The following is a 22,117-nucleotide window of genomic DNA, read 5'->3' as shown; positions in this document are numbered from 1 at the left end:
TGTCATGGCTATAAGTGGAAATCCAGGTTAGTTTTTGAGAAAGAATTTTCTAGATTTTTTAAATTTATCAAGGATAGAGCCCAGAAAACTCAAGATCATATTGTATGGAAAAAAAGCCTTTTGATTTATTACATCTAGGTTCACTCTCTGATAGTAAGAGAATATGACACCAAGAAGAAAAAGAAAAACATGCCCCCTTGCTGAGTCTGAGGAATTCTGCAAAACAAGAATGACAGTGGAAGGGAGGAAAGTGAAGCAGTCTGATGTGTGCCTCCCGACGTTCTCTCTTGGAGTTTTAGCTCCGAGAATGAGAGATGTGTTAGTGAAAATTATGTGTGTACCAAAACAGGGAGCTATCTCACATGCAGGCCTCTACCAACATTGTAGTGAACTCAGCAGTTCAGCCTTGTCAATCAGAGGGAAGCCTGGGACTTGGGATCTGGTATAACATAGATAGGACCTGAGATAGCTGGAGAACTTGTCACTGGGGCTGGGGTGCCATCTTACGGGTGAAGGTGCATCTGACCTGAGGCCTACAGCACTCCAGGGCTGAATGTGCATCACAGCCAGACCTCAGAAAAGCTACATTGTGAGCAGGAGGCCAGATGAGGTTGAGTTAAATAGAGATGTCTACCCAACTTTAATAGGTCAAGAAAAAGCAGACAGCATGCTTGCCGGTGGCCAACTTAACTCTAAGTGTCAGCAGGGCTAGGAGCACCCAGATGGTTAAGGAGCCCTGTCCCACAGGTCAGAGGACATAGACGAGTCATGTCTGGAGACACAGACTCTTTCTTCTATTCCTGAGTTTATTGAAACCACACTTCTTTCTACTATGCACACACACATATATATATATTTTTGGAAAGAAACAGTAGGAAAGGAAGGCCAAACGGAGAGGTTAACTTATCCAAAAGAGATTGAACAGTACCTGAATTGCCTTTAATTTGGGGGTTTCTTTTTAACCACAAATGCATAAGCACAATGCAGAGGGAGGGGCAGGGGATATGGTTTGTGAATTTCTAATAATTTATGAGATTTGTGAACTTCATAAATTCCTTTGCTTTCCAGTAACTGTTGACCCACGAGATGGCAATGTAGTTTCTCCACCTTCATCTCACTTCCAGAAGACAGGAGATACTTTGGAGCAGTCAATGCTAGGAATTTCCTAAGACCAGGAATGAGACCAGACTAGAGAGAGATGAATAGGATGCTACATGAGACAGATGGGGAACACTTACTCCCTCACTCTTATTCTTACGTGAGATAGAAGCAAGCCGCCGAAAATTAGCTTTTGTGTCTTCAAATGCACCTTCTTCTTGCTCAGCCAAAGACAAATGTCTTCCCAGAGATGGAGGAGACCCCGCTGGGGATATGGGTGTTATCTTAAAGCAGAAAATGAAAGAGTGGGAGAATTCTGCAGCTCAGCCATTTTCTTTAGTTTTTTTTCCCCTAGAAAATAGGATCGAAGGACTGTGAGAAGGTGAAAGCTATGGTACAGAATAGAAAAGACTGTTGATCGCAGATTCATTTATAATCATATGCAATAGCAATTATGTCAACAAATCTTCCTGTCATTGTAATCTTATCTTACTTTTTCTTGGAATATTATTATAAGAAATTGTTCTTCCTCATCCTGTTAAAATATATGTATTTTATCCGGGCATCATACTAAGTATATCTCCTTTCTCCTTCTTCCACTATCAAATAGTTAACGATGTAACAAAATAGCATTGTATATACTGGAAACCATCTAACCATATAAACACACACTCCAAATATATCATGTTTGTGAGTCTATATTTTTATGCAATGGATATTTTAAATGAATACAATTTTAAATTATATTGTGAGAAAGGGATTAACATTTTTTTAAAATGTATTCATAATTACTCTACCCTGGCACAACTATTTTCTTCTTTATGATCATCTGGCTAGTATTTATTCACATATAAGTTTTGTACCTACTTATAATCAGCATGTACAATTTTATACACGGCTTTCTTTATCATTCTTTGTATTGCAACTTATTTACTACCTAACTAGCTACTATGCTGATAGTATACCAGCATTTTCTTAGCTATCCCCTGTTGCATACACAAATAATTTCTATTATTCACTATTTGTGATTAAAGCTACAATGAACATTTTCCTAAAAATACCATTTTCTAATTTGGAACTATTTCCTTGGGATAAGTTGTGAATGGGATTACTACGTCCAAAGAGATAACTGTATTAAAGGACTTTTAATCTAGGTATTGGTCAGATTGGTGATTCAATGGGCTGTACATATCTACAGTACCACCAAAAATATTGTATCAATTGTTTTTCCAGTAGTCTCATCTGAATTTATATTTTTATTATTTATAATTGTAGTTAATGCAATCTATGCCATTTTGGGGGGTTTAATTTGGATTTATTTGATCGCCATTGAGATTTTTAAAATTTACATATTGCTTACTGTTTGAGAATTAGTGTGGCGTAATTAGGGACATCACTTAAGTGTCAGACAAGCGTGGGTTCAAATCCCAACTCAGGTCACTTCTTGTTGTGTATTAAATGAATTAGCCTCTGGGGGGAAAAAAAAACAATTTCCTCATTTGTAAACTAGTGACAATGATATCTGCTCCACAATGTTGTTGAAATGATTAGGCAAGTTAATCAACGCCTTGGGTGTCAGTGGCACACAGAAATTGTCACTTCTTTTCCTCTCTGCCTCTGCGCCTCTCATCTCATTTACCAACCCTCCTCCCACCCCTGACTTCTTCTTGCACAGATTGTTCATTCAAGTTCTTTTGGTACAAAGTTTCGTACAACCTGCTTTCTCATTCCGGGGTTTACATCCATAGGAGCTAGTTGTCAGAGTTCTCTAGAGAACCAATCTCTATCTTGCCGTAAGTGCTGAATTATATTGCAGATGGCTGAGGTCGGATCTGCTGGACCTCATTAATAACCTAAGTGTTTGCACAAACAAATGGGAAATATACTCAAAATAAATATCTCCATAAATTGCTCATTTTAGAATTCTGTGTGTAGTCCAATTTCCCCTTTAAATGTCTTATCCAAGTTTTCTTCCATTAGGTTTGTCAGAGATATTTTGATTTGTTTATTTGCTTCTCTGTTTTGGTTTCAGGTAACAGTTTAGCTTAATCTTCTGTCGCATCCTACCCAAGAACAAGCTTACTTCTGTGGTGACAAGTGTAGTTTGTCAAGCAATTGTAAGACAACTGCTAGAAGCTGCACATCTGGGTGATACTGTCATTTGAATTTTGTCTGTCTTTCATCTGGTGTCTGTTTTCTAGGCATTATTGCTCCTCTGTTCCCTGGAATTGGTTTCTATCTTGAGAGCCTTTGTAGCAAGAGCTGCCTTTTTAAGCAATCACTTTTCTTTAAAGCCAAAATAATTCCTAGTGTGTTATAAGCTATCGGAAAGCCTGTAACAAGCATAAACTTTCTCAACTGAAAAAGCATTGAAAACATAAATTTATATCCTCCTTCATGAGGGCAAGGCGGTTTGGGGGCTATGGAAAGATTTTCCAGTCTCTCGCCTTCCTGATGAGAAATTAACATAGTCTAAGCAGTTTCACTTCAGGAGTTTAAAAGAGAAAAAGAGGGCGGAGGGAGAAGAGAAAAGGAAAGAATCCTCTGCAGTCTTTCCAGCCTCAGCAACTATGCTTCTCATCTTCTGGAGAATGCCACAGCCTCCTTTAGATTTTTTATTTCTTACATAAGCCTTCTCTTTATGTGTCATAGACAAGGTTTCTTCATTTTGCTAAACCTGCTTTTCCCCCATCTCCGTGCCCACTCTCCCCATTTTTACATGTTACAGTTGAGTGCTGGCCTGCTTTTCTATCTGAATAAACACAGCAATTCTAACTTCTTACCTACAGCAAAGCCCTTCATCCACACAGTACCCCAGCAAAGTTATTAAAGTACTGATGATTTCATAGGTGAAAACCACCAGGCCTGAGAGAGGCTCTTATGTAACAGTTAAGTCTACAGAGGGAATTTGAGGCTCACAACTGGATTTAAACAGAATGAACACTTTTTCCCTTGTTGCTGGACAGTGCACAGTAGCCAGCCACGTCTGCAATGTGGCTGTACAGAAACGTCTATTATGGGAAGTACCAAAACTCACAAGGTGAAACAATGTGGACTTAAGCAACCGTGTGTTTCTACCCCGTGCTTGCATTCCTGAAGTTGGAAACAGGAAGGTGATAGCGGCAACAGTCCAGCTGTGCCCAGAGCCCACTATGCAGCACACAGCAAGAAAGCACTTCTCGTGAAGTAGGATGGTGACTGTAATGGCCACAACACATTCATCAATGTGCCACATGCATTTCTTCCTGAATCCCACCATCGCACCTTCGTCTGCAGCAGAGGGAAGACTGGCCCCCCACTTTAACCTCTAGTCTACATGAATCACTTTATGGTTTTGGGCAAGACCCTCAACCGCAGTTTCCCCAGACACACGGTAGCGCTAAGGTTACCCTGTCCCACCTTGCAGAGAGATGGTAAAGCCAGAATGAGATAATGTGTGTACATGATTTTGGAAACAGTTTCAAATTCTTTACAGTTATTGGGGTAAGAGCTTTTGCTTGTACTGTTAGGCTGATTTACAGTCATTTAAATCTGTAAAAGGATGTTTTGCCATTTTGGCTGTGTATGCTCTATTTCCTCAAACTATTGTAGGCCCGTTAAGATGGCTTTCAGAACATATCAATCTCCCTCACAGCTTCCTGCATTTGAACATGCTGCTTGACTATCCCTCCCCTCTCTCCCCACCCTCATCTCCTTTTTCTGCCTTTCACTCTCCTACTCAGCATTCAAGACTCATCTTAACGACCTTCTGCTTGGTGACACCACCTCTGTACCCTCTCTGCATTGTGGATGGGCAGTTACTTACTTCTCAGCTTCCTGCACTGGGATGTTCTGCATCCAGTGTGGCCTTTCCCAGTTGACTGGCCTTGGGTTTTTTGAGGGGACTACCAAGTCCTATTCATTTTTTTCAACCCAATACTTGGTTCACGTTATTTTCTCATTAATTAGTGATCAAAATTATGAGTGAATGTCAAATACTTGTTGCCATGAAACAAGAAATGTGTTAGTAAGATGAGTGATTCTTTGCTTACTTGCTATAAAACTTGCGAGGGAAACTCATCACTTAGCTTTCTATATGTAATATAAATATATATGGACTGAAGATGCGACGTGTGTGGAGAGGTAGGTTACACAGACTACTTGTTTCCCCAGTAAATGCTGTGGATACCTCATTCAGCAGGATGCTAATAGGTGTTATAGAATAAAAAGATTTCTTGATAAGCAACATTTGGAGAATGCTGTGATAAATCTCCATTTATGAAATCTATCAGTTAATTAAAATGCCCTCTCACAATTTAGTGATCCCAGTATCCTACTTCATCTTTTATCTTGTTTTAGATATATTTATCTCTTCTTTATTTGTTTGATTTTTAGCTTTCATGGTAACATGGCACCTGGTTTCTCCCTACAAGAGAAGTTCAGCACACAGCACAGTCCTTGATACGTTGGGTTGGTTTGATAATCCTACCTGGAATAGGTAGGTAAAATTTCCCTTGTCTGCTTACCCATTCTTTTGAATCATATGTATGGATGTGTATCCGTTCCTGTTGTTCTTGTTCTTTACTGAAGATGGAATTTATTCTGAGGAGTAAAATTCACATGTCAGAAATGACCTTTGTCTTTTCTACCTAGAAGTATGTATTTATAGTATGACATATGAGACTCAAAGACCTCTTCATTTTCTTTGTTACGTGATAAATATAAATTAAAAATACATTCATTCCAGGAGAGAGGGGAAATTCTATGGTTCTTAAAATAAGAACTGTCTACAACTTTGTGGAAATCAAGTGTATGAAATATGATTAATCCCCTTGTATGTTTCTAAGTATAATATCTGTAGTTCAAAATTCTAACACAAAGATATAAACTCCCTTTTTTCCCCCTAAAATTAGTCTAGGCTTAGACAAAATTGAGTGCTAAATTATGAGCTAACAGACCCTACATGTGAATTAATTAATGATCCCTTGCTCTCTAAGGTTTTGTGACGTTTACTCCATCGGTGTATCATGACATAAATGTGACATAAACAGAAAATAACAGTATTTAACAGTTTTGCTGATTAATGAATTCTCTAGAAGGGGATATGCTGAAATTAGATTTTTATAAGATATAAGCTTTGTAGCTCTTGATTAGATCCAGTTCAGACTACTTGGATGAGTAGTGTGTATGTGTGTGTGTGTGTGTGTGTCTGTGTCTGTGTGTGTGTGTGGTATGTTATCACTAAGGAATACTTTATTACAAGATTCGTTACTTTCTTGTATTCAGCTTTTAAAATATTATTAGGAATATAATAGGCTTGCTGAAATGCTACTTACATATTTAGAAAAATGTCCCATCTATATAAACTATTTTCAAAAGTAAGACTCTATAACAACTCCTCTACCCCACCTCCCACAAAAAAAAAAAAAGTCTGCTGAAAAGCACATTTGAGAAGTAGCACAGACTTGGGACTTAATCAGACATGAGACCTAGCATTACTACTTAACCTGTGACCTTGGGAAAAATTTTTATGCTTCCTTAGGGAAAGTGTTATTACTTAATTTAGAAGGAAAGGGGGGATGGAGGGAAGGAGGGAGAGTGGGAGGAAAGGAGGGAGAAAAATGATCATTTCACGATTGCAATGAGCCAGATACACTAGGCAGAAGTTGCACTAGTCACCTACGTGTTAGATCTATCTTACTTTGTCTATTTTGCATGGGTTTTTTGTCAAGACAAAATTGAAATGCATGTGTTAGAAAAATTTCCAAATCAAAAAATCAGGTGAGTTCACATAAAAATCTGGGTTCCCAGTCTTCTCTTTCTCTATAAATGGCACTACAATAAAACTAGTTGCTCATGCCAGAAATCTAGTTGTCATACAAGATATGTCCCTCTTCTTAACCACTCCACAACTAACCCATCAAGTTCTCCAAAGCCTAGCTCAGACCCAGTGGTTCTGAACTCTCACTGTGAAAAGATACTGGTGCTCAGGCTGCACCCAGAAAATTAAATCAAAACCTCTGAGCGTGGACCTTAAAGCTCTTCCGATGGTTCTAATGGCAACCAGGGTTTAGAACCAGTGCAGTAATAACTTCATCAGTCTCTGTGTCACATGTCATCCCCCTTGTCCAAATCACATTCATCACTTCCTTGGCTCAGCAGTCTTCCACTGTAGTCCCTCTATCATCTTATTGCGATTCTTGTTCCCATGCAAACCAATCTCCACCCAACAGCCAGAGTAATTGTTTATAAATAGAAAAACATCTGGTCAATGTCTGCTTAAACCTCCTCAATAATAATAACAATAATGATAATAACTGATAATGATCATTTGTACGTTGTTTGAATAAAGAATCTGAGTTCAGGCTTTGTTGAAGGACCAAGACATTGAGGCAAGAAGTTTCAGGAGAAAATGGGAGAAAGAGCATAAAAGGTGTAACTGAAGATATCAAGGCAATTTTATCCTATTTCCACATCGGGCCTATTGCCTAACCTGTCAATACCTTCTGCTTGTCTGCTCCTCCAGGCCATGAACCATAGGCCAAAAGTACTACTGACCTCTCCTCCAAATTGTCACCCAGTCAGTGTCCTGATCTCACATTACTGTCAGGAGCAAAGGGATTTTATAATTTGGCAGTGACATTATTATGAGATTAATTTTATGGCACAGCTAGCAAAGTTTATTAAATGTCATTTATTCATAGTTGCATGGTTCATCCACAAAATAAGTTGATATTGGTAAGTATTCAAGCAGAATAACAGAATCAGAGATGTGTGTTTTTGGGGTGAGGGTATAGCTGGGATCTCTTCTCCTGCTGCTCAGACATATAGACCTTCCTTTCCACCAGTGAATAATGTAAATCCAGTTATTTATTTGAGCTGCAGTGGGGATATTTTTTTCTCATAATGACTGTATATTGACTATATAAACTGTTGTTTTAGCTGCTAAAATCTTTCCTTTACACCCTAACCACCCCATAACCAGATGTGGCACTTCCCATTGGAAGGAAAGAGGATAAGATGTCATCAAAAAGTTTTCATCAATAGAGATATCCTTGAGATATAGTGATATTATTTCAATCGGAGTTTAAAAGAAATAAATGCAAACTGCATTGAAGCTGAGTGGAAACTTGGGTTCACGTCAGCACCACTTGTGTACGGCGTAATCAGCTTTTATTTCATACTGGTGACAGTTTTTGTCTTCAGTATAAAACCACCTTCACCGTTTACGTTATAAAAATTTCAAGGAGCTATCTTAAGAACATCACAGCAATGTGCATATGACATTCAGGTAATGGAGACCAATAAAGATGTTATAAACTCAGATAAGCATTACATTAACGTCTGAGGCATAGCTGTCTTCTTTACCCTAAATTACTTTCATCAATGAAGCTAAAGTGTGTTGTGGGACCTAATTTGCCCAAATAATATGCCTGCACAGAGCTATCCTACATTAAGAAAAGCAGTTGATATTTTAAGCCTTCTCCTAAATATTTATTTTGGGGAAAAAAGGAGAACAAAATACACAGAGAGAAGTACAGACACACACACACTGAGCATCCCTGGAGACACAGTACAAGATATGCCTATTAATAAGATGCCTGCGTATTTCCTTTGGGGATCAAGATGGACTGGCCTTATGTACAATTCTTCTCTGTGGCGAATAGAGCTGTAATAAGGCCACAGATTCTTTTCATGCCATTTTAGGAATTTCTTTGAAGGATTCAGGCAGTGAGGCGCTTATGTTTTAGAGTTCTACATTAGTACAGGCAAAGCTTTTCAAATAATATAAAGCCTGCTTTCTAAACTCTTTATATCCCTGACTGTCTGGGATCTGGACAGAGGAAGATTAAAATCTCAATAAAATCCACCATATTGCCGCCACATGAGATTAATAGTATCTGAAGTGAATCGTGGGTTAAGTGTACTTCTCTTTGCATTTTCTACTACTTTTTTCATTTGCTATTAACTCCTTTTAATCAGAGAGGTTCCCTAAAACTGACATATCATTGGTTAAGATTCATTTTAAAAATCTAATGTAAAAGATAAATGTATCCCACATTTATTATAGGGCAGACACATATGGATTCTTGGTAATACTGAGTTGTTGTGAAGACATGTATTATTTATATTAATATGTCAAATGGCTCCAAAAATATACATGCTTGTTATAGATATTTACTATTTTTTCAAACTTTTTATTTCTGTCATTCTGCTGGCACCTTGTGTTGACTTTTCAGAGTGGATATTTTGGAACAAAAGATATATTCTTCCAGGATCCTCCTTGCTTGGACTATATTTGGCTTTAGTAAATATTTGTGGAATGAGTGAATGAATAATTCAACTGCATTTTAATTTTAGACACAACCTGATGAAATTATACCAAAGCTAGGAACTGACTAAGCCAATGAGCTAGATACATAAGATAATGAGCAATAAAAATGATAATTCATCAGATCAGAGACTATATCTGGTATGCTCTGCTGAAGCAGAGGGATGAGCATCATTTTTAAAGGATTTGGACAAAGTCAAAGAGCCAGCAAAGCTAATATTTTGGTTAGCAGCTCATCCTGATTTTATTAAAGCATGGCTGTTTACTTCTCTCTTCTCCTTCACCAACATTTTCATCCTTAAAATTTTTTTTTCTTCATTTTAAGGAGATGTTCTAGTCTAAAGATCCTGATTGAAGTGCCTTATCTTTAAAAACTTTGCTCGAGTCATGTAGAGAAACATTAACAGGTAAAATACTGCAGTGTTGCTGTAAGTATTAGTCTGATAAAGAAACAGCTGCACTTGAGAATAATTGAATAGCATCTAATGTTGTCCAATCCGGTAATATGTTTCCCAAGTAAACTCTCTAGGAAGTGCATGAATCGTTCCCATGCCTCCATCTGCTTATCTGTTAAATCTCTGACTTTTCTTGGCATAGCTCAAACCCAATTAAAGACAATTAAAGATGATATGCTTTACATTGCTTTACTTTTTCATTTTAGAAAAAGGGTATATGGTCCAAATGGATGTAATGGTCTTATCAGTAGTAATATAAGTCCCTTATACATAAAATTCTTTTTCTCAGCGGTTGTGAAATTTCACTTTGAAATTAAATTGCATTCATAGTAAGAGCATACTGTGCCTCAGGGAATAAGTAATTTCATATGTTTAGGATCCCTAAGTTATATTTCCATATTGGAGAAATTTTTAAAACAAACCATTTTTGTTTATCCAAATATTAATAATATGATCACTGATAACTTTGATTACAAGTATTCTGAAATCAGGAACTTCCCCATGTTTAACTTGGCCACGTCAATGTTTGGACATATTTTTCTTGGCATTATTAATTTTTTTATTTAAACATTTTCATCCTTTACTATTGACTTGTTTTTGTTTATGTACCTGTACTCTGCTTTTTTTATAAACAAAAAGTTTTAGGTGAGTTATAACAAGAATAAAGCACAATAATTATAAATTAAATAGAAATGTAGGACAGACAAATGTAAATAAAACTGGAGAATCAAGAGATAAATAAATATCAGTCACAAATAGGGAGACTCTAGGGACTAATAGTTGCTGCTATTAATCCTTGAACTTGACTCTAAAATTCCTGGCAGCTAAAGCAAAATTTAGTTAGGCAATTTTGTTATCTGAAAAAAAAGAATCCTCAAGAAAAGCAATGTTTCGTCTAAGATTAAAATATTCCATCTGTAAAAAGAGAAATTACACACTGGATAGGAATGGAAGGATAAAGGGTACTGATGGTGCTATAGGACCATTGGGCTCATATTCAAGGATCACAGACATAGGAATGAGATACAGCCATCCTGAACCATGTGTGTCATCAGCCCCTTTTTGTTTATATTTATATTCATGTTTCAGCTAATGGTTGAAAGAAATCCACTGAAGTCAAGAATTGATGTATTGAATTCCATTATCCTTTTAACCTCAATGGGACTAGAGGTCTTCATTTTGTCTTCTGTTCTCTACTTCTGTCAAGATTAAATTTTAAATGATGTTTTATGAAGTTAAGTTGAAGCTATAGTTTCAAAATTGTTGTCTAGGTTCTCATAAAAGTGGAGATAGTTTTGTTATTTCAAATTCTGTAGTTTATTTCATTTGGCATAAAATTATATATTTGCCTAACCCTGTTTTTATTTATTATATTTGCTACTGCTGGATATATGTGTTTTCAGTTGAATGGTGGACATTTAGTCCTGTCCAAAACATCCATAAGACATTTGGTTCATAAGATGTTTGATCCACGCCAAAAGGTCCTTGACATTTGGCCCTGTCTAAAACGTCCGTGAGCATATTTGGCCCATAACAAATGGTTTTAGACAGGACCCAATATCAAAGACCTTTTGGTGTGGACCCAATGTCTCTATGGATATTTTGGACAGAACCAAATATGACCAGATATCAAAGACCTTTTGGCGTGGACCAAACGTCTGATGGATGTTTTGGACAGGGCCAAATGTCCTGCAAAGTTTTTAATTTTGTTACTCTTTAAGCTTTTGGAAAAATGAACAAGTCTCTGATTTTCTTTGATTGAGACTATTGAACAAAAAGAAGTAAACTGCTACTTATTTTTCTAAATAGCAACATCTCGGAATCATGGCACAAACTTTATATCCTTGTCCTAATCTTGAAATCTACTCCATTTTAAACCCTCCATCAAATTCATTGCAATATGAAAATTTCTGTGATTATTCCTCATAAAAGCACAGAAACAAATGGCACATAGTTTGATCATTTTAAAAAGGGAAAAAAAGAGAAATCACATATTTCACAAGCAGCATTCTATAAGATAAAAGGAATTAGGAATCCCTATGTATGAATTCTGGCCTTAAAAGACTGTAAAGACTGGTTTTCAATGTGGAAAAACTAATAGAGTTAGATCTATAAGAAAAGATGAATCATTAATAAAACAACCCTCTCCTCGTGGTAAATGACCTATATACCTATATTAAAATATAGCTTATTTCCAAATGCTGCATTATAACCTACACAAAGTATTAAAATACTTGTGGCAAATAGAACCAAGTGATGAGTGCCCAAAATCTCACATTTACGTTCTTCTTCCACTAGTTACCTATGACTTTGAGCATATTCTTAACTTCTGGTTGAAATATATTTATTTTCCTGTTCAGAAAAAAAGATGAAAAAATTCGAGAGCCTGTTTCAGAGTTATAAACAAAACGTCATCATGGTGGTACTGAAGCTGTCCTTCTGGGACATTTTTTCGCTAATAAAGACCATTTTAAGCTAAACTATTTGTACACTGCAAAGCAATTAACACAGTTGAGTCTCGCCTTTAGTCTGCTAGACCATTTCACACTTACAAGGCGCTGCTATGGTCCAGTCCCTGTGTGAGTCCTCTAACACATATTATTACTCAGATTATCTAATTTAATCGCCAAAGCAGCCCTGTGAGATAGGTAATATCATCCTGGCTTTACACAGGAGACAAAAAAATATTACAGAAAAATTATGTCCTGATTAATTCCCATCTGCTTACTAAGAGGGATAAATCATGATAACCAGAACTTTTCTTTTCTCAGTGCAAAACCCTTATCCTCTAAATCAGTGCTTCTCAACCAGGGTGATTTTGCCCCCCCAGGGGACATTGAGCGATGTCTGGAGCCATGTTTGGTTGTCACACTGAGGGGGAAGTGCTATTGGCATCTAATGGGCAGAGGCCAGGGGTGATGCGTCCTTCCTGCAGTGCTCAGGACAGCTCCCCCAGCCGGAGGGGGAAGAGTCAAGAGAGAGGATGGCTTTGCAGATGGAGCCAAGTAGACACAGGTGTGGAAACATGTATGAAAGGGACAGTTTTTCCTTTTAAATACAAAATATGGTGTCTGCCCTCAAACCTGGCACACTCTTTTTGTGGGAGACAAATGTAGGGGTAGTCCGTCTCCACTTCAGTTTCTACTCCTAATCTGAGTTATACTCAACTGCCTAAAACTGGGCTGTTCCTGCTTTCATTCACACCTATGGACATACCCTTCTCCTGCCCCAGCCTCACTCGCCATCTCACTGGAATTTCTTGTTCTTTTCCCTCTGCCTACCTTCTCTAATTTCACAAAGCATTTAAGCTCTAAGAAATCTCATGATCCACTACTTATTTGGGGCAGGGGTGGCCTCTGTCTTACTCCACAACCATGTTTCAGTTGTACCAATCATGCAACCCCAGCCAGAACTCGGATGGCTTATAATTCGAAGAAAGGTATTCAACTTCTCTGAGCTTCAATTATTTCATCTGTAGAAATGAAAATAGTAATATTTTCTTCCCAGGATTGTTGTGAGAAATAAATGAGTATCTACTGCAAAGCAAGTTCCTAAATATCATGTTATCTCCTCACTTCCCTTTAAGTGGCATTTTATTAGCTTTCTCAAAAGAAAGAAAGGGCGGTAACCAGTATTTCTCTGTATTCTGGCATGCTCATCTCCAAACAATACAAATAAAAACGATAATAGGATCCTCCTACTCTTCTTCTCCAATAGTCTGGGTCTCTCACAATTCTGTTCTGTCTCTGACTCACCCTCGCTATTATCCTTCTACTGCTGTTGCCTCGTCATCTCAATGGAATGACTCTACCACCCTGTTTAACAGACTCCTCAATTATCTCTCTGCCACCAGTTTTACCTCACTCCACCCCTTCCGCAGCACTAATTCCAGAATAATCTATATCTTAAAAACTGGACCACATAATGTTATTCCTCTACCTTAAAAGCTGTTGGCTCTGTAGTGCCTGTAGGCACCTGTCCTACAAACTCACCCTAAATTGCAGAGTTTTTAGGCAAGCTCATAGGAGCCACTCCCTTCCACGAATCCTCATGAGTTCCACCACTCCAGTGTCTTACTATTTCCTGGGAATTATCCAAACACTGTGCTTGCACGTGCTGCTCCTGCCCAGAGTAGGCTGAACCCCCTTGCCTACCGAATCTGTGTTCATATTTAAGACTCAGATTAAATCTCACCTGTTCATTGAGGCATTTCCCGGTGCCCTGTACATCTTCTCCCCAGGCAGAGTTAACCTCTCCATGTTCTTTCCCCAGAGACCTACCTTCATAGTTACCCAGTACTTACCACTCTGTTCTGTAACTCACTGATTTCCTTGATCATTTGGCCTTCAGATTGTGAGTTCCTTGAGAACTGGGAACCCCATCACGTTCATTGTAGTATTCCTAATGGCAGTTCAAAGCTGTCACTAAACAAATACTTGATCATTAAATAAATGCTAAGCCATCCATGAATCCCTCTTGATTTATCATTCCCTCGCAGCTAGGGAAATGATGCAATAAATTAATTTGTCTGACATTCTGGAGCATCCAAAAAGATTAGCAGTGAGTGTCATTAACTTGAGCTTTCACCCTTCCACCCTTTTCTAGTTGGAAAAAAGTTCAAATAGAGAAGAATGTAACATACCCACCCCCTAAAACTTTAACACCTTTCATAAGCTGTAGTGTCATTCTATTTCTTTTATAATTATTAACATGAGTACTTTGGAAAAAATTTAAGATATTATAGTGATCGCTCAAGAAAAATAACTACCACTTAAGGTCAGATGTCATCTATTCATTCAACAGATTCGTACTGATTGCCTAATACATGCCAGTTTATGTACTGGAACTTATTATTTTACTAATACTGTATTTTAATAATAATTTTTTTGAAAATTAATGAGATGTGAGATGTGTCCTCTAATGTCCAAGAATAATTAATTGATTCATTTTTGCTAAGAAAATATCTATAAGTTTTATATTTGATCTATGGCTTTGAGTTTATTTGTTAATGAACTCCTTTTAATGGAAGCTGATATCACCTGTGTAACCTGGTGCTGGCTTTAGAGATTATTTATCACTGCATTTTATGAGTGGGAATATTCCTGAACAACAACATCATGTAGTACTGTTACAACATGGTCTTTCTGAGTAAATTAGATCATATTCATATTTAGATATACTTTTAAAAGATCAGTTCACTGCATAGTAAAACCCATTCTTTTTAAGTTTCAGACTCTTTAATATTGAGCAAATTTAACAAATTTCTGATTTTCCTATCACAAAATTATTGAAATCTGCCTTTACTAATATAAATGTGACATTTTAATGAGGTACACTCAAGAAATATATGCATTAGAGTTTATAACTATATTCTTACCACCTCAAATATTACTGTTATGAATGCACCATGCCATACTAGGTGTTTCACATTAACACACAAAACTGTCTGCTCTTAAGGTAGTTGCCAGTCTGAAAAAAATTAAGCAGTTTTGATACCTTCTTTTACTTTTTCTTTTAATATAAATATTACAGTGACTTTTATCGATCTATTTTCAGAAGGGATTAATATAAATATATTCGTGTGTAGCTAATAGTGCATATAATTAGTGTATAATTTTGTATATACACATATATGTATATTTCCCATTAATTTAGAAGCATTATTCTGGTTTTTCCCCAAAATATTTTACCGTACTGATTTTCAACAAAGATTTCATGGCTATTTTTTAACTTTATCCAAACTGCATCATCAGTACAATATTTAATGTTTCTATAGATGCTGTGTATTTTCGTGCTAAGATTATTCAAGTCCACTAAGCACCTTGTGTATATTTATTTGTACGCATGCTCATCTTCCTTTAAGACTAACAGTATTGTATGTTGATGTATCTATAGTTTAAAAAAGTACTTCCACATAGGAAGTAGTCTGGTGTCGTGGTTATGGGCATAAGCTTTGTACGCAGCATGTCTGGGTTCAAGAAGTCCTGAATTAACACCTACAAATTGTGTCCCCCTGTTTCTTGGTTTACTTTAGCTTCTGCTTTCCTATTCTGCCAATATGGGTAATCAGGCCCACTTTAAGGACAGACTGCCTGCCTGAGCATGGTAAGAGTTCAGAGAATGGTGATTTTAATTTAGACCTCACAGAGGCTCTTAATAGTTCAATTTTATATTAAATGAAGGGAGAGAGGGAAAAAGTGATGTGCATGGAGATTGTGAAGTGTCTACCTCCAAGTCACACAGTTTGGAGAGCCAGAATGAGGGCTTCCCTCTCCTCAGGGCAACACTGCCTCCAGCCCCTGAACTCCTGAGGGGCCTGATTGATCTTTGCGTCCTCTATCTTCTGAAACACAGTAAGCTCTCCAGAAACACTGGGCATTAATGCATTTAAAGAAAATTTTGACAATTTAGCCATCTTAAGAATTCCTGTGGAGAATTAAAGTTGTACATGTGCACATTGAGATCCTTGAGTCGCACTAGTATAGCAGAAGATCGTCTTTTTGCTGAGCCTGTGTTGCTCTCACATCCCAAGGGCAAGAATCCTGTATTACTTCTTTTCACCTTCCCATGACTTAAGAGAATGCCTGGTGTAGACATTCAATACATGTTTGTTTAATAACTGAATAAGTAAATGGATGAACTTGAATAACTGAGATTCAAGTTTTAATAAAAACATTTTTAAGTTTTTAAAAATATTTTATGATTATAATTTTTCCACTAACATTTTAGAAAGAATATATGCCTCTGAACAGGTTTTTATCCTAAAGTCTAAATGTATTCTTCTTTTCTACATTTAGTCTAAAATTCTACAGTTACCTTAATTCTTCCCTCAGTTTTTTCTTTTATTTTTCTTGTTTACAAACAACTAGACTTTGTTTTCTCAATATTTTTAAAATATTAATCCTTTTATTAAGACTCTCTTATTGAAATAATATAAAACTTTGTTGTATGTACTAAATTAATAGAAAGTCAAGATTTGTAGTTTTTTGTTTGTTTTGTTTTATACACAATATATAACAAATTCAGGGAAAGTATTGATAGTGGTGCTTTGAGCAATTGATGTTACAAGGTGAAAAAAGACTGATACTCAAAGAGCATAACAACTTTCAATAATAAAGATACTTCTAAGGTCTGTAAATGCAAATAATCCATAATCAATCTATAAATCAAAATTGGGGTGAATTTATTATGAGCCAAGTTTGAGAGTTATAGCTTGGGGCATCCCCTCCCCAAGGAAGGAAGAGCACCAAAGAAGTATGGTGTACAGAGTGGTTATATACTGTCTTGGAGCAAAGAGCATACATCACATATGACAGGAATGTCTCTTTTACTACTGTCGTGAGATGCTTAGCTGGCACAGCAGGTCAGTGGTCAGCAGGTCAGTGGTAACAAGGAGAGCACAGCAGGTTGGTAATTAATCCTTAGTTTCCAGGAGGAGATGCTTATCCTTAAAGAAATGCTGATATGGGGGGAAGTTACATCCCTATCTTTAAGGGCATCATTCTTGTCTTTGAGACATTGTAAATGTTTAAAGCAGATGTACAATGCATGCTCAACAGGCCACGTCAGGCCCTTTTGGAAAAAAAAAAAGTCAGGTCAAATTAGTTTTACACCAAATGACTTCCTCGTATACTCCAGTATATCCTATTGCTTTTCATTTATTTATGAAGTCTTTTAAATCATTTTGCATTCTAATCTTGTTTATTCTCTTGTTTTCAATATTAGAATAAAAGAATATATCTCTTTGGCCCCCAAATTATAAATTGATTAAGTCATAATTAAAGATTTAGTTTAAAGACTAAAGGTTGAAGACAGTAATTAAAAGATAGTATTTTTTAAAAGATATTGTTACTGCTATACTTGTTTTAAAATAATATAAACCTCTCCACTTCTCTCCTTGGGAGTTTTCAATAACAATTAGAATGAAAATGTGATTTGTTTGAATGTTACCAATTTGTTTTGTTGAAAAATACAGAATGAGATTTTTCTCAGTTTTTTTTTTTTCGGGGGAAGCTTCTATGTTGAAGCGTCACAAGTTTAAGACGCAAGAAGAGTGATGAGTAACAAAATATTAATGGAGCCACTTGTTGCCTTAGCTTTGAGCACTTCCTTTGTGCATAGAAAGATTTACGTTTGGGCTTAGGCTAAGTAAACATTCTCGTAAAAAAGTGATAAGAGCATGAATAAAAATGTAAATTTCTCTGATTAGAGTGTTTTTTAAATAAGAATGAAAAGAATTGTAAAATAGTAGGACTCATTAATTAGATTTTTGATAATGCTGCACATTAAAAAACATAAAATCCATTCCCAGATAGAGTAAAATTATTTTGTATTTGGAATTTCCTGTAGGTCATCAACCTTGCACTATGTCTTCAAAGAGAGTATGCTTCCTCTTTCTGAAAGACCCTAAAACTGGGATATTTATTGACTACATACTCTGTGCTAGACACCCTTTTAGACACTGAGGCTATGACAATAAATAAAACCAAAAAGGCTGTGCCTTTATAAAAGTTATATATTAATAGGGGCTGATAGAAAGCACAGAGATGCACATGTAAACATCCAGTGTCCAGGGAGATCAGTCTTATCAAGTATATTAGGGCGACAGAGAACCATTCTATAAGTGGGGAGGGGGAAGTGCAGTGTTCATTTACAGAGACTCTTCACGAAATTCCTTTTTCGTAAGATCGCATTGGAAGAGAGACCAGAAGAAGCCCAGGCAACGAAACCAGCATCAGCCAAAGCCCTGAGGCAGGAGCAGGCTTGGGGTATTGGAGGAGAGGCAGAGAGGAGCCAAATGAGTCTGGAACAGAGAGCAGGAGACTGCTGAGAAAATGGAATCAAGTCAGAGATGAGCACAGAAGGAGCACATCATGAAAGGCCAAGTAGACCATTGTAAGGACCTTGAATTCTCTTCTAAGTGACCTTTGATGTCACTGGAAGACTTGGAGAACAAAGGACTACCCTAATCTAATGAGGCGTAGAAGCGAACATTTCTCTTTCTTGCATAGCCAAACCTAGCTGAAAGGGAGGTAGCCTGGTGACCAGCAAAGTGTCTGAGGGATTTGTTATTCCAAGAAAATGGAGAATGGATATAAGTGCAAAGAGCAGCTTCACTGTCATTCACAGAGGTAGAACGCAGGATAGGAGGGCAGAGTTTGTGGAAGGGAAGTCACGAGTTAGGATTTGAACATGAAGAACATGAGGTGCTTAGATGAACTCCGGGTGAAATGTTTGGGAGGGTTCCTGAGGAGGTCTGGATTTGAGAAATTGTCTGGTTGGAGAAGATTTGGGGACATTTCATATTATTGTATGTCTCTTCAAGGCCTGGAAATGAGAGCATGTAAACCGAGAGGATACAAGAGCCCTGGGGACTGCCGATGCTTCTAAGCTCTTATGGTCCTAGAACATACTCAGCGTGCCACCTAACCCTCAAAGGGAGAGAAGATGTTTTTGGGTAGAGTTCTCTTTTTCTTCAAAGTCAGTACATTTCCTTTTTGCCATAATACTCAGAATCCCATGGATTCACATTCCAATTTGTTTCTCCAACTTAATGTGAAAGCAAGTTTTTGAAGATATAATACTTGAAATTCCTAAATTGATCCCAGCTAGGCAAAATAATCACCAAAAGAAAGGACTATATTAACATACACTGAGCATCTTTCATGCAAAAGTACTTTTCATCTTAAGGGGAAAAAAATCACTTAAAAATAGGACTCTCTTTCTCAAAAAGTAGCCCTTATGTGGAAATTACACAAATGATTTTCTGTCTGCAATGGAAAAGGACCATCGCTTGAAAGAGTTGCTGCATGTAGTTGTTTTCATTAGTGCTCCTAAAAGTTCAAAATGTTCATGTGACATGTAGTGGCTGAAAATTTTTAATATGCATTTATTTCTAATTCATTTGCTCCTAACAAAATATGTAAGCATACATCTTTAGTAATCCAAAGGAAAGGAATCCAAAGAGTGGAGAAGAGACTGCAAAGTATCTGAAGTTGAAGTAATTACAATGTTTGGACCCCAGCTGAAAGCGGCATAAAGCAGAAACCTGTGATTAGTGAATGGTCCCTAGGCAGGTGGGACCAAAGAGCTAAAGAACCAGCATCACTCAGGAAAACTTGCCAGGCTGGAATTGGAGTTGTCAAGGGCTGAGCCCTTGATGCTCAGCTAGAGGAGGCCACTCTGGGATTGGAGAAGCCAAGAGATAGTCCTGTTCAGGAGCTGGCAGTGAGGGACTTGAAGGGCTGACTCAAGATCTCCAGGAAGCAGTTGGATTTCATTTAAAATTTGTAGGAACCCATCAGACACGTAAGGAGAGGCAATGGTAAGTGTGCTTTAAAATTTTCAAAGGTTTTGTTTCTGAAAATAATTTTTAAAAATATTATAGATATGCCTTGTGTTTGCTCAGAGAACTCAACTTGTTGTTAGAACATTTTCCTGATTCTTACCAAAAAAAACAGAATAAAATATTTTAAAGGTCAGAGGCTACAAGCTTTTCATCATTTAGTCGAGAGACATAGACAATATAGTTCATGTATTCAGTTTAATTTAAATAAAATGTCAACTTGAGGGAGTGACTACTAAGCAATTATCTGAAGATAGATTAGAGTGACATGAAGCTGTGTCTCTCATGTCCACCTGGGGATCTCATCATATAGTAATTCATCCGTTTTAAGTTTTAAATATTGTTGCTGTGGAAAAAATAGTCAATCATGATTTTAAATGAACTCTAAATGTTTTATGTTGTATTAACCTTTTCTGTTCAGTCATGCTGATGTCTCCTAATCTGAATGTGTATATAAATAGTGGATGAATTGGCTCTCCCCATATTTTGATGAGAAATAGAACGTCCACTGTTAGACTCGGGGCTTACAACCCCGTAAGGCACACCATTTGAGGATTTTCCCCCAAGACCAAGTGTCTGGAAAGAACAAATGTGAAGTAATGAAATCAAAGAGTACTTATTCCAATGTTTTGACAAGGCTCCTGAGGCAAAAGAGCCCAGGGGAGGCACCTATCTCAAAATGAGTTAGCATTTCAAATGTCACAGTATCTTATGTCAGTTCCCTCTAGGCTCGTTTCCTGGAATCTGTTCCAGGTTCTTCCTCTTGAATCTGAAAGGTGACCACCTTTTAGGCACCTTGAGCAAAACAGTAATATCTTCCAGATAAACATTCAGAGTCTGGAATCAGTCAAGCAGGCAAAATAATTGGAGCATCTGTCTTTTGAAGAAATTGTCCTTGTTAATGACGGTGCCATTCATCTTTCAGAGAATTTTGCATATGCGTAGGCCAAACAATTCTGGGGGTGGGGGAGTGCAGCGTATATGGAGTTGAAGATAATTAAGGTTCAAGAATCAACTCTGGAATTTAAACTCTAGTTAGAGATGGTTTTCATGTTAAAAATAATTCAAGGCTTGTGGTTACAAGTTTGAAAGACAAACTCTCCTGAAATAAGAAATAACAGCTGAAGTGAAGTGAGGAACTGTTGTGCCTCTCTGTTTTGAAATTTTGCCAGCTATTTTTCAAAAATAGCAAGGTAATCCTGTTGTTATGCTCAATACTGATGAGACCCTAATGAGTATATTGGTTCCACAACTCAAGAGGAACGTGGAGAATTTGAAGAGGATTTGAAGGATAATCACCAAGATGAGTAACAGAACAAAAGGCTGGAAGAGTTAGGAAAACAGAAGAGCTCTCCTCAAGAAGAACTTTAACAATCTTTAAACTCATGAATAGCAACTTGAGAGAAGATGGAAGTTCTGTTTGCTCTATTCCCATGGGACAAAACAGACAGCAACCACAGGCTTGAGGGCTTCACTCTGGAGGAAGAAAATGGTTTGAAACTTGGGAAATAGGAGGAGTGGGAACTAAAAGAGATTGTAAATTTGAATTTCTTCAAAGAATTAGAGTGAGGAGAAGATATATTTTCATCTATTTGTTCTGGCTTCAGTAAATTCTGACCTCAGATTGACTCTTTAGTCTTTTCCAACCATTTCCGTGAATTTATTCATATAGTCCAGAGACATAGATCTGAAGTGCATTTGGGAGTAGGAAATTAGACCCTCAGATTGTGCAGTGTTTATACTTTCACTCTACAGTCATGCACACCTCTGCTTCCTCTGTATTTTCCTCACACAGCTTTATAAGAAAAGTATTGTGATTGCTGCCCTCCACGCTCTACAAAATCCTGAGCGCATAGTTCAAAATAGACTCTTCCTCCACCTCCTTTTTGTTCACAAAGTTACAGTAGC

The 22,117-nt window shown here is 37.1% G+C and overlaps 1 protein-coding gene across 14 annotated transcripts in view; it reads left to right on the top strand.

The window, feature by feature from the left end:
• CHRM3 (cholinergic receptor muscarinic 3) overlaps positions 1 to 22,117 on the top strand; it is a 453,733-nt gene that overhangs the window by 241,199 nt on the left and 190,417 nt on the right. For 12 of the 14 annotated variants that reach the window (XM_023637166.2, XM_070263481.1, XM_023637218.2 and 9 more), the window contains one exon: positions 5,473 to 5,575. The exons of the other annotated variants lie outside the window; for them this stretch is intronic. In XM_023637166.2, coding sequence (XP_023492934.1) covers positions 5,478 to 5,575 — 98 coding nt within the window. In that variant the 5' untranslated portion in view covers positions 5,473 to 5,477. The remainder of the gene's footprint in view (positions 1 to 5,472; positions 5,576 to 22,117) is intronic. 14 annotated transcript variants of the gene reach the window in all.

The sequence above is a fragment of the Equus caballus genome, chromosome 1 (assembly GCF_041296265.1).
Source record: "Equus caballus isolate H_3958 breed thoroughbred chromosome 1, TB-T2T, whole genome shotgun sequence".
Taxonomy (NCBI): domain Eukaryota; kingdom Metazoa; phylum Chordata; class Mammalia; order Perissodactyla; family Equidae; genus Equus; species Equus caballus.
The sequence above is the reverse complement of the archived record's forward strand: the minus strand, read 5'-3'. Positions and strand labels throughout refer to the sequence as shown.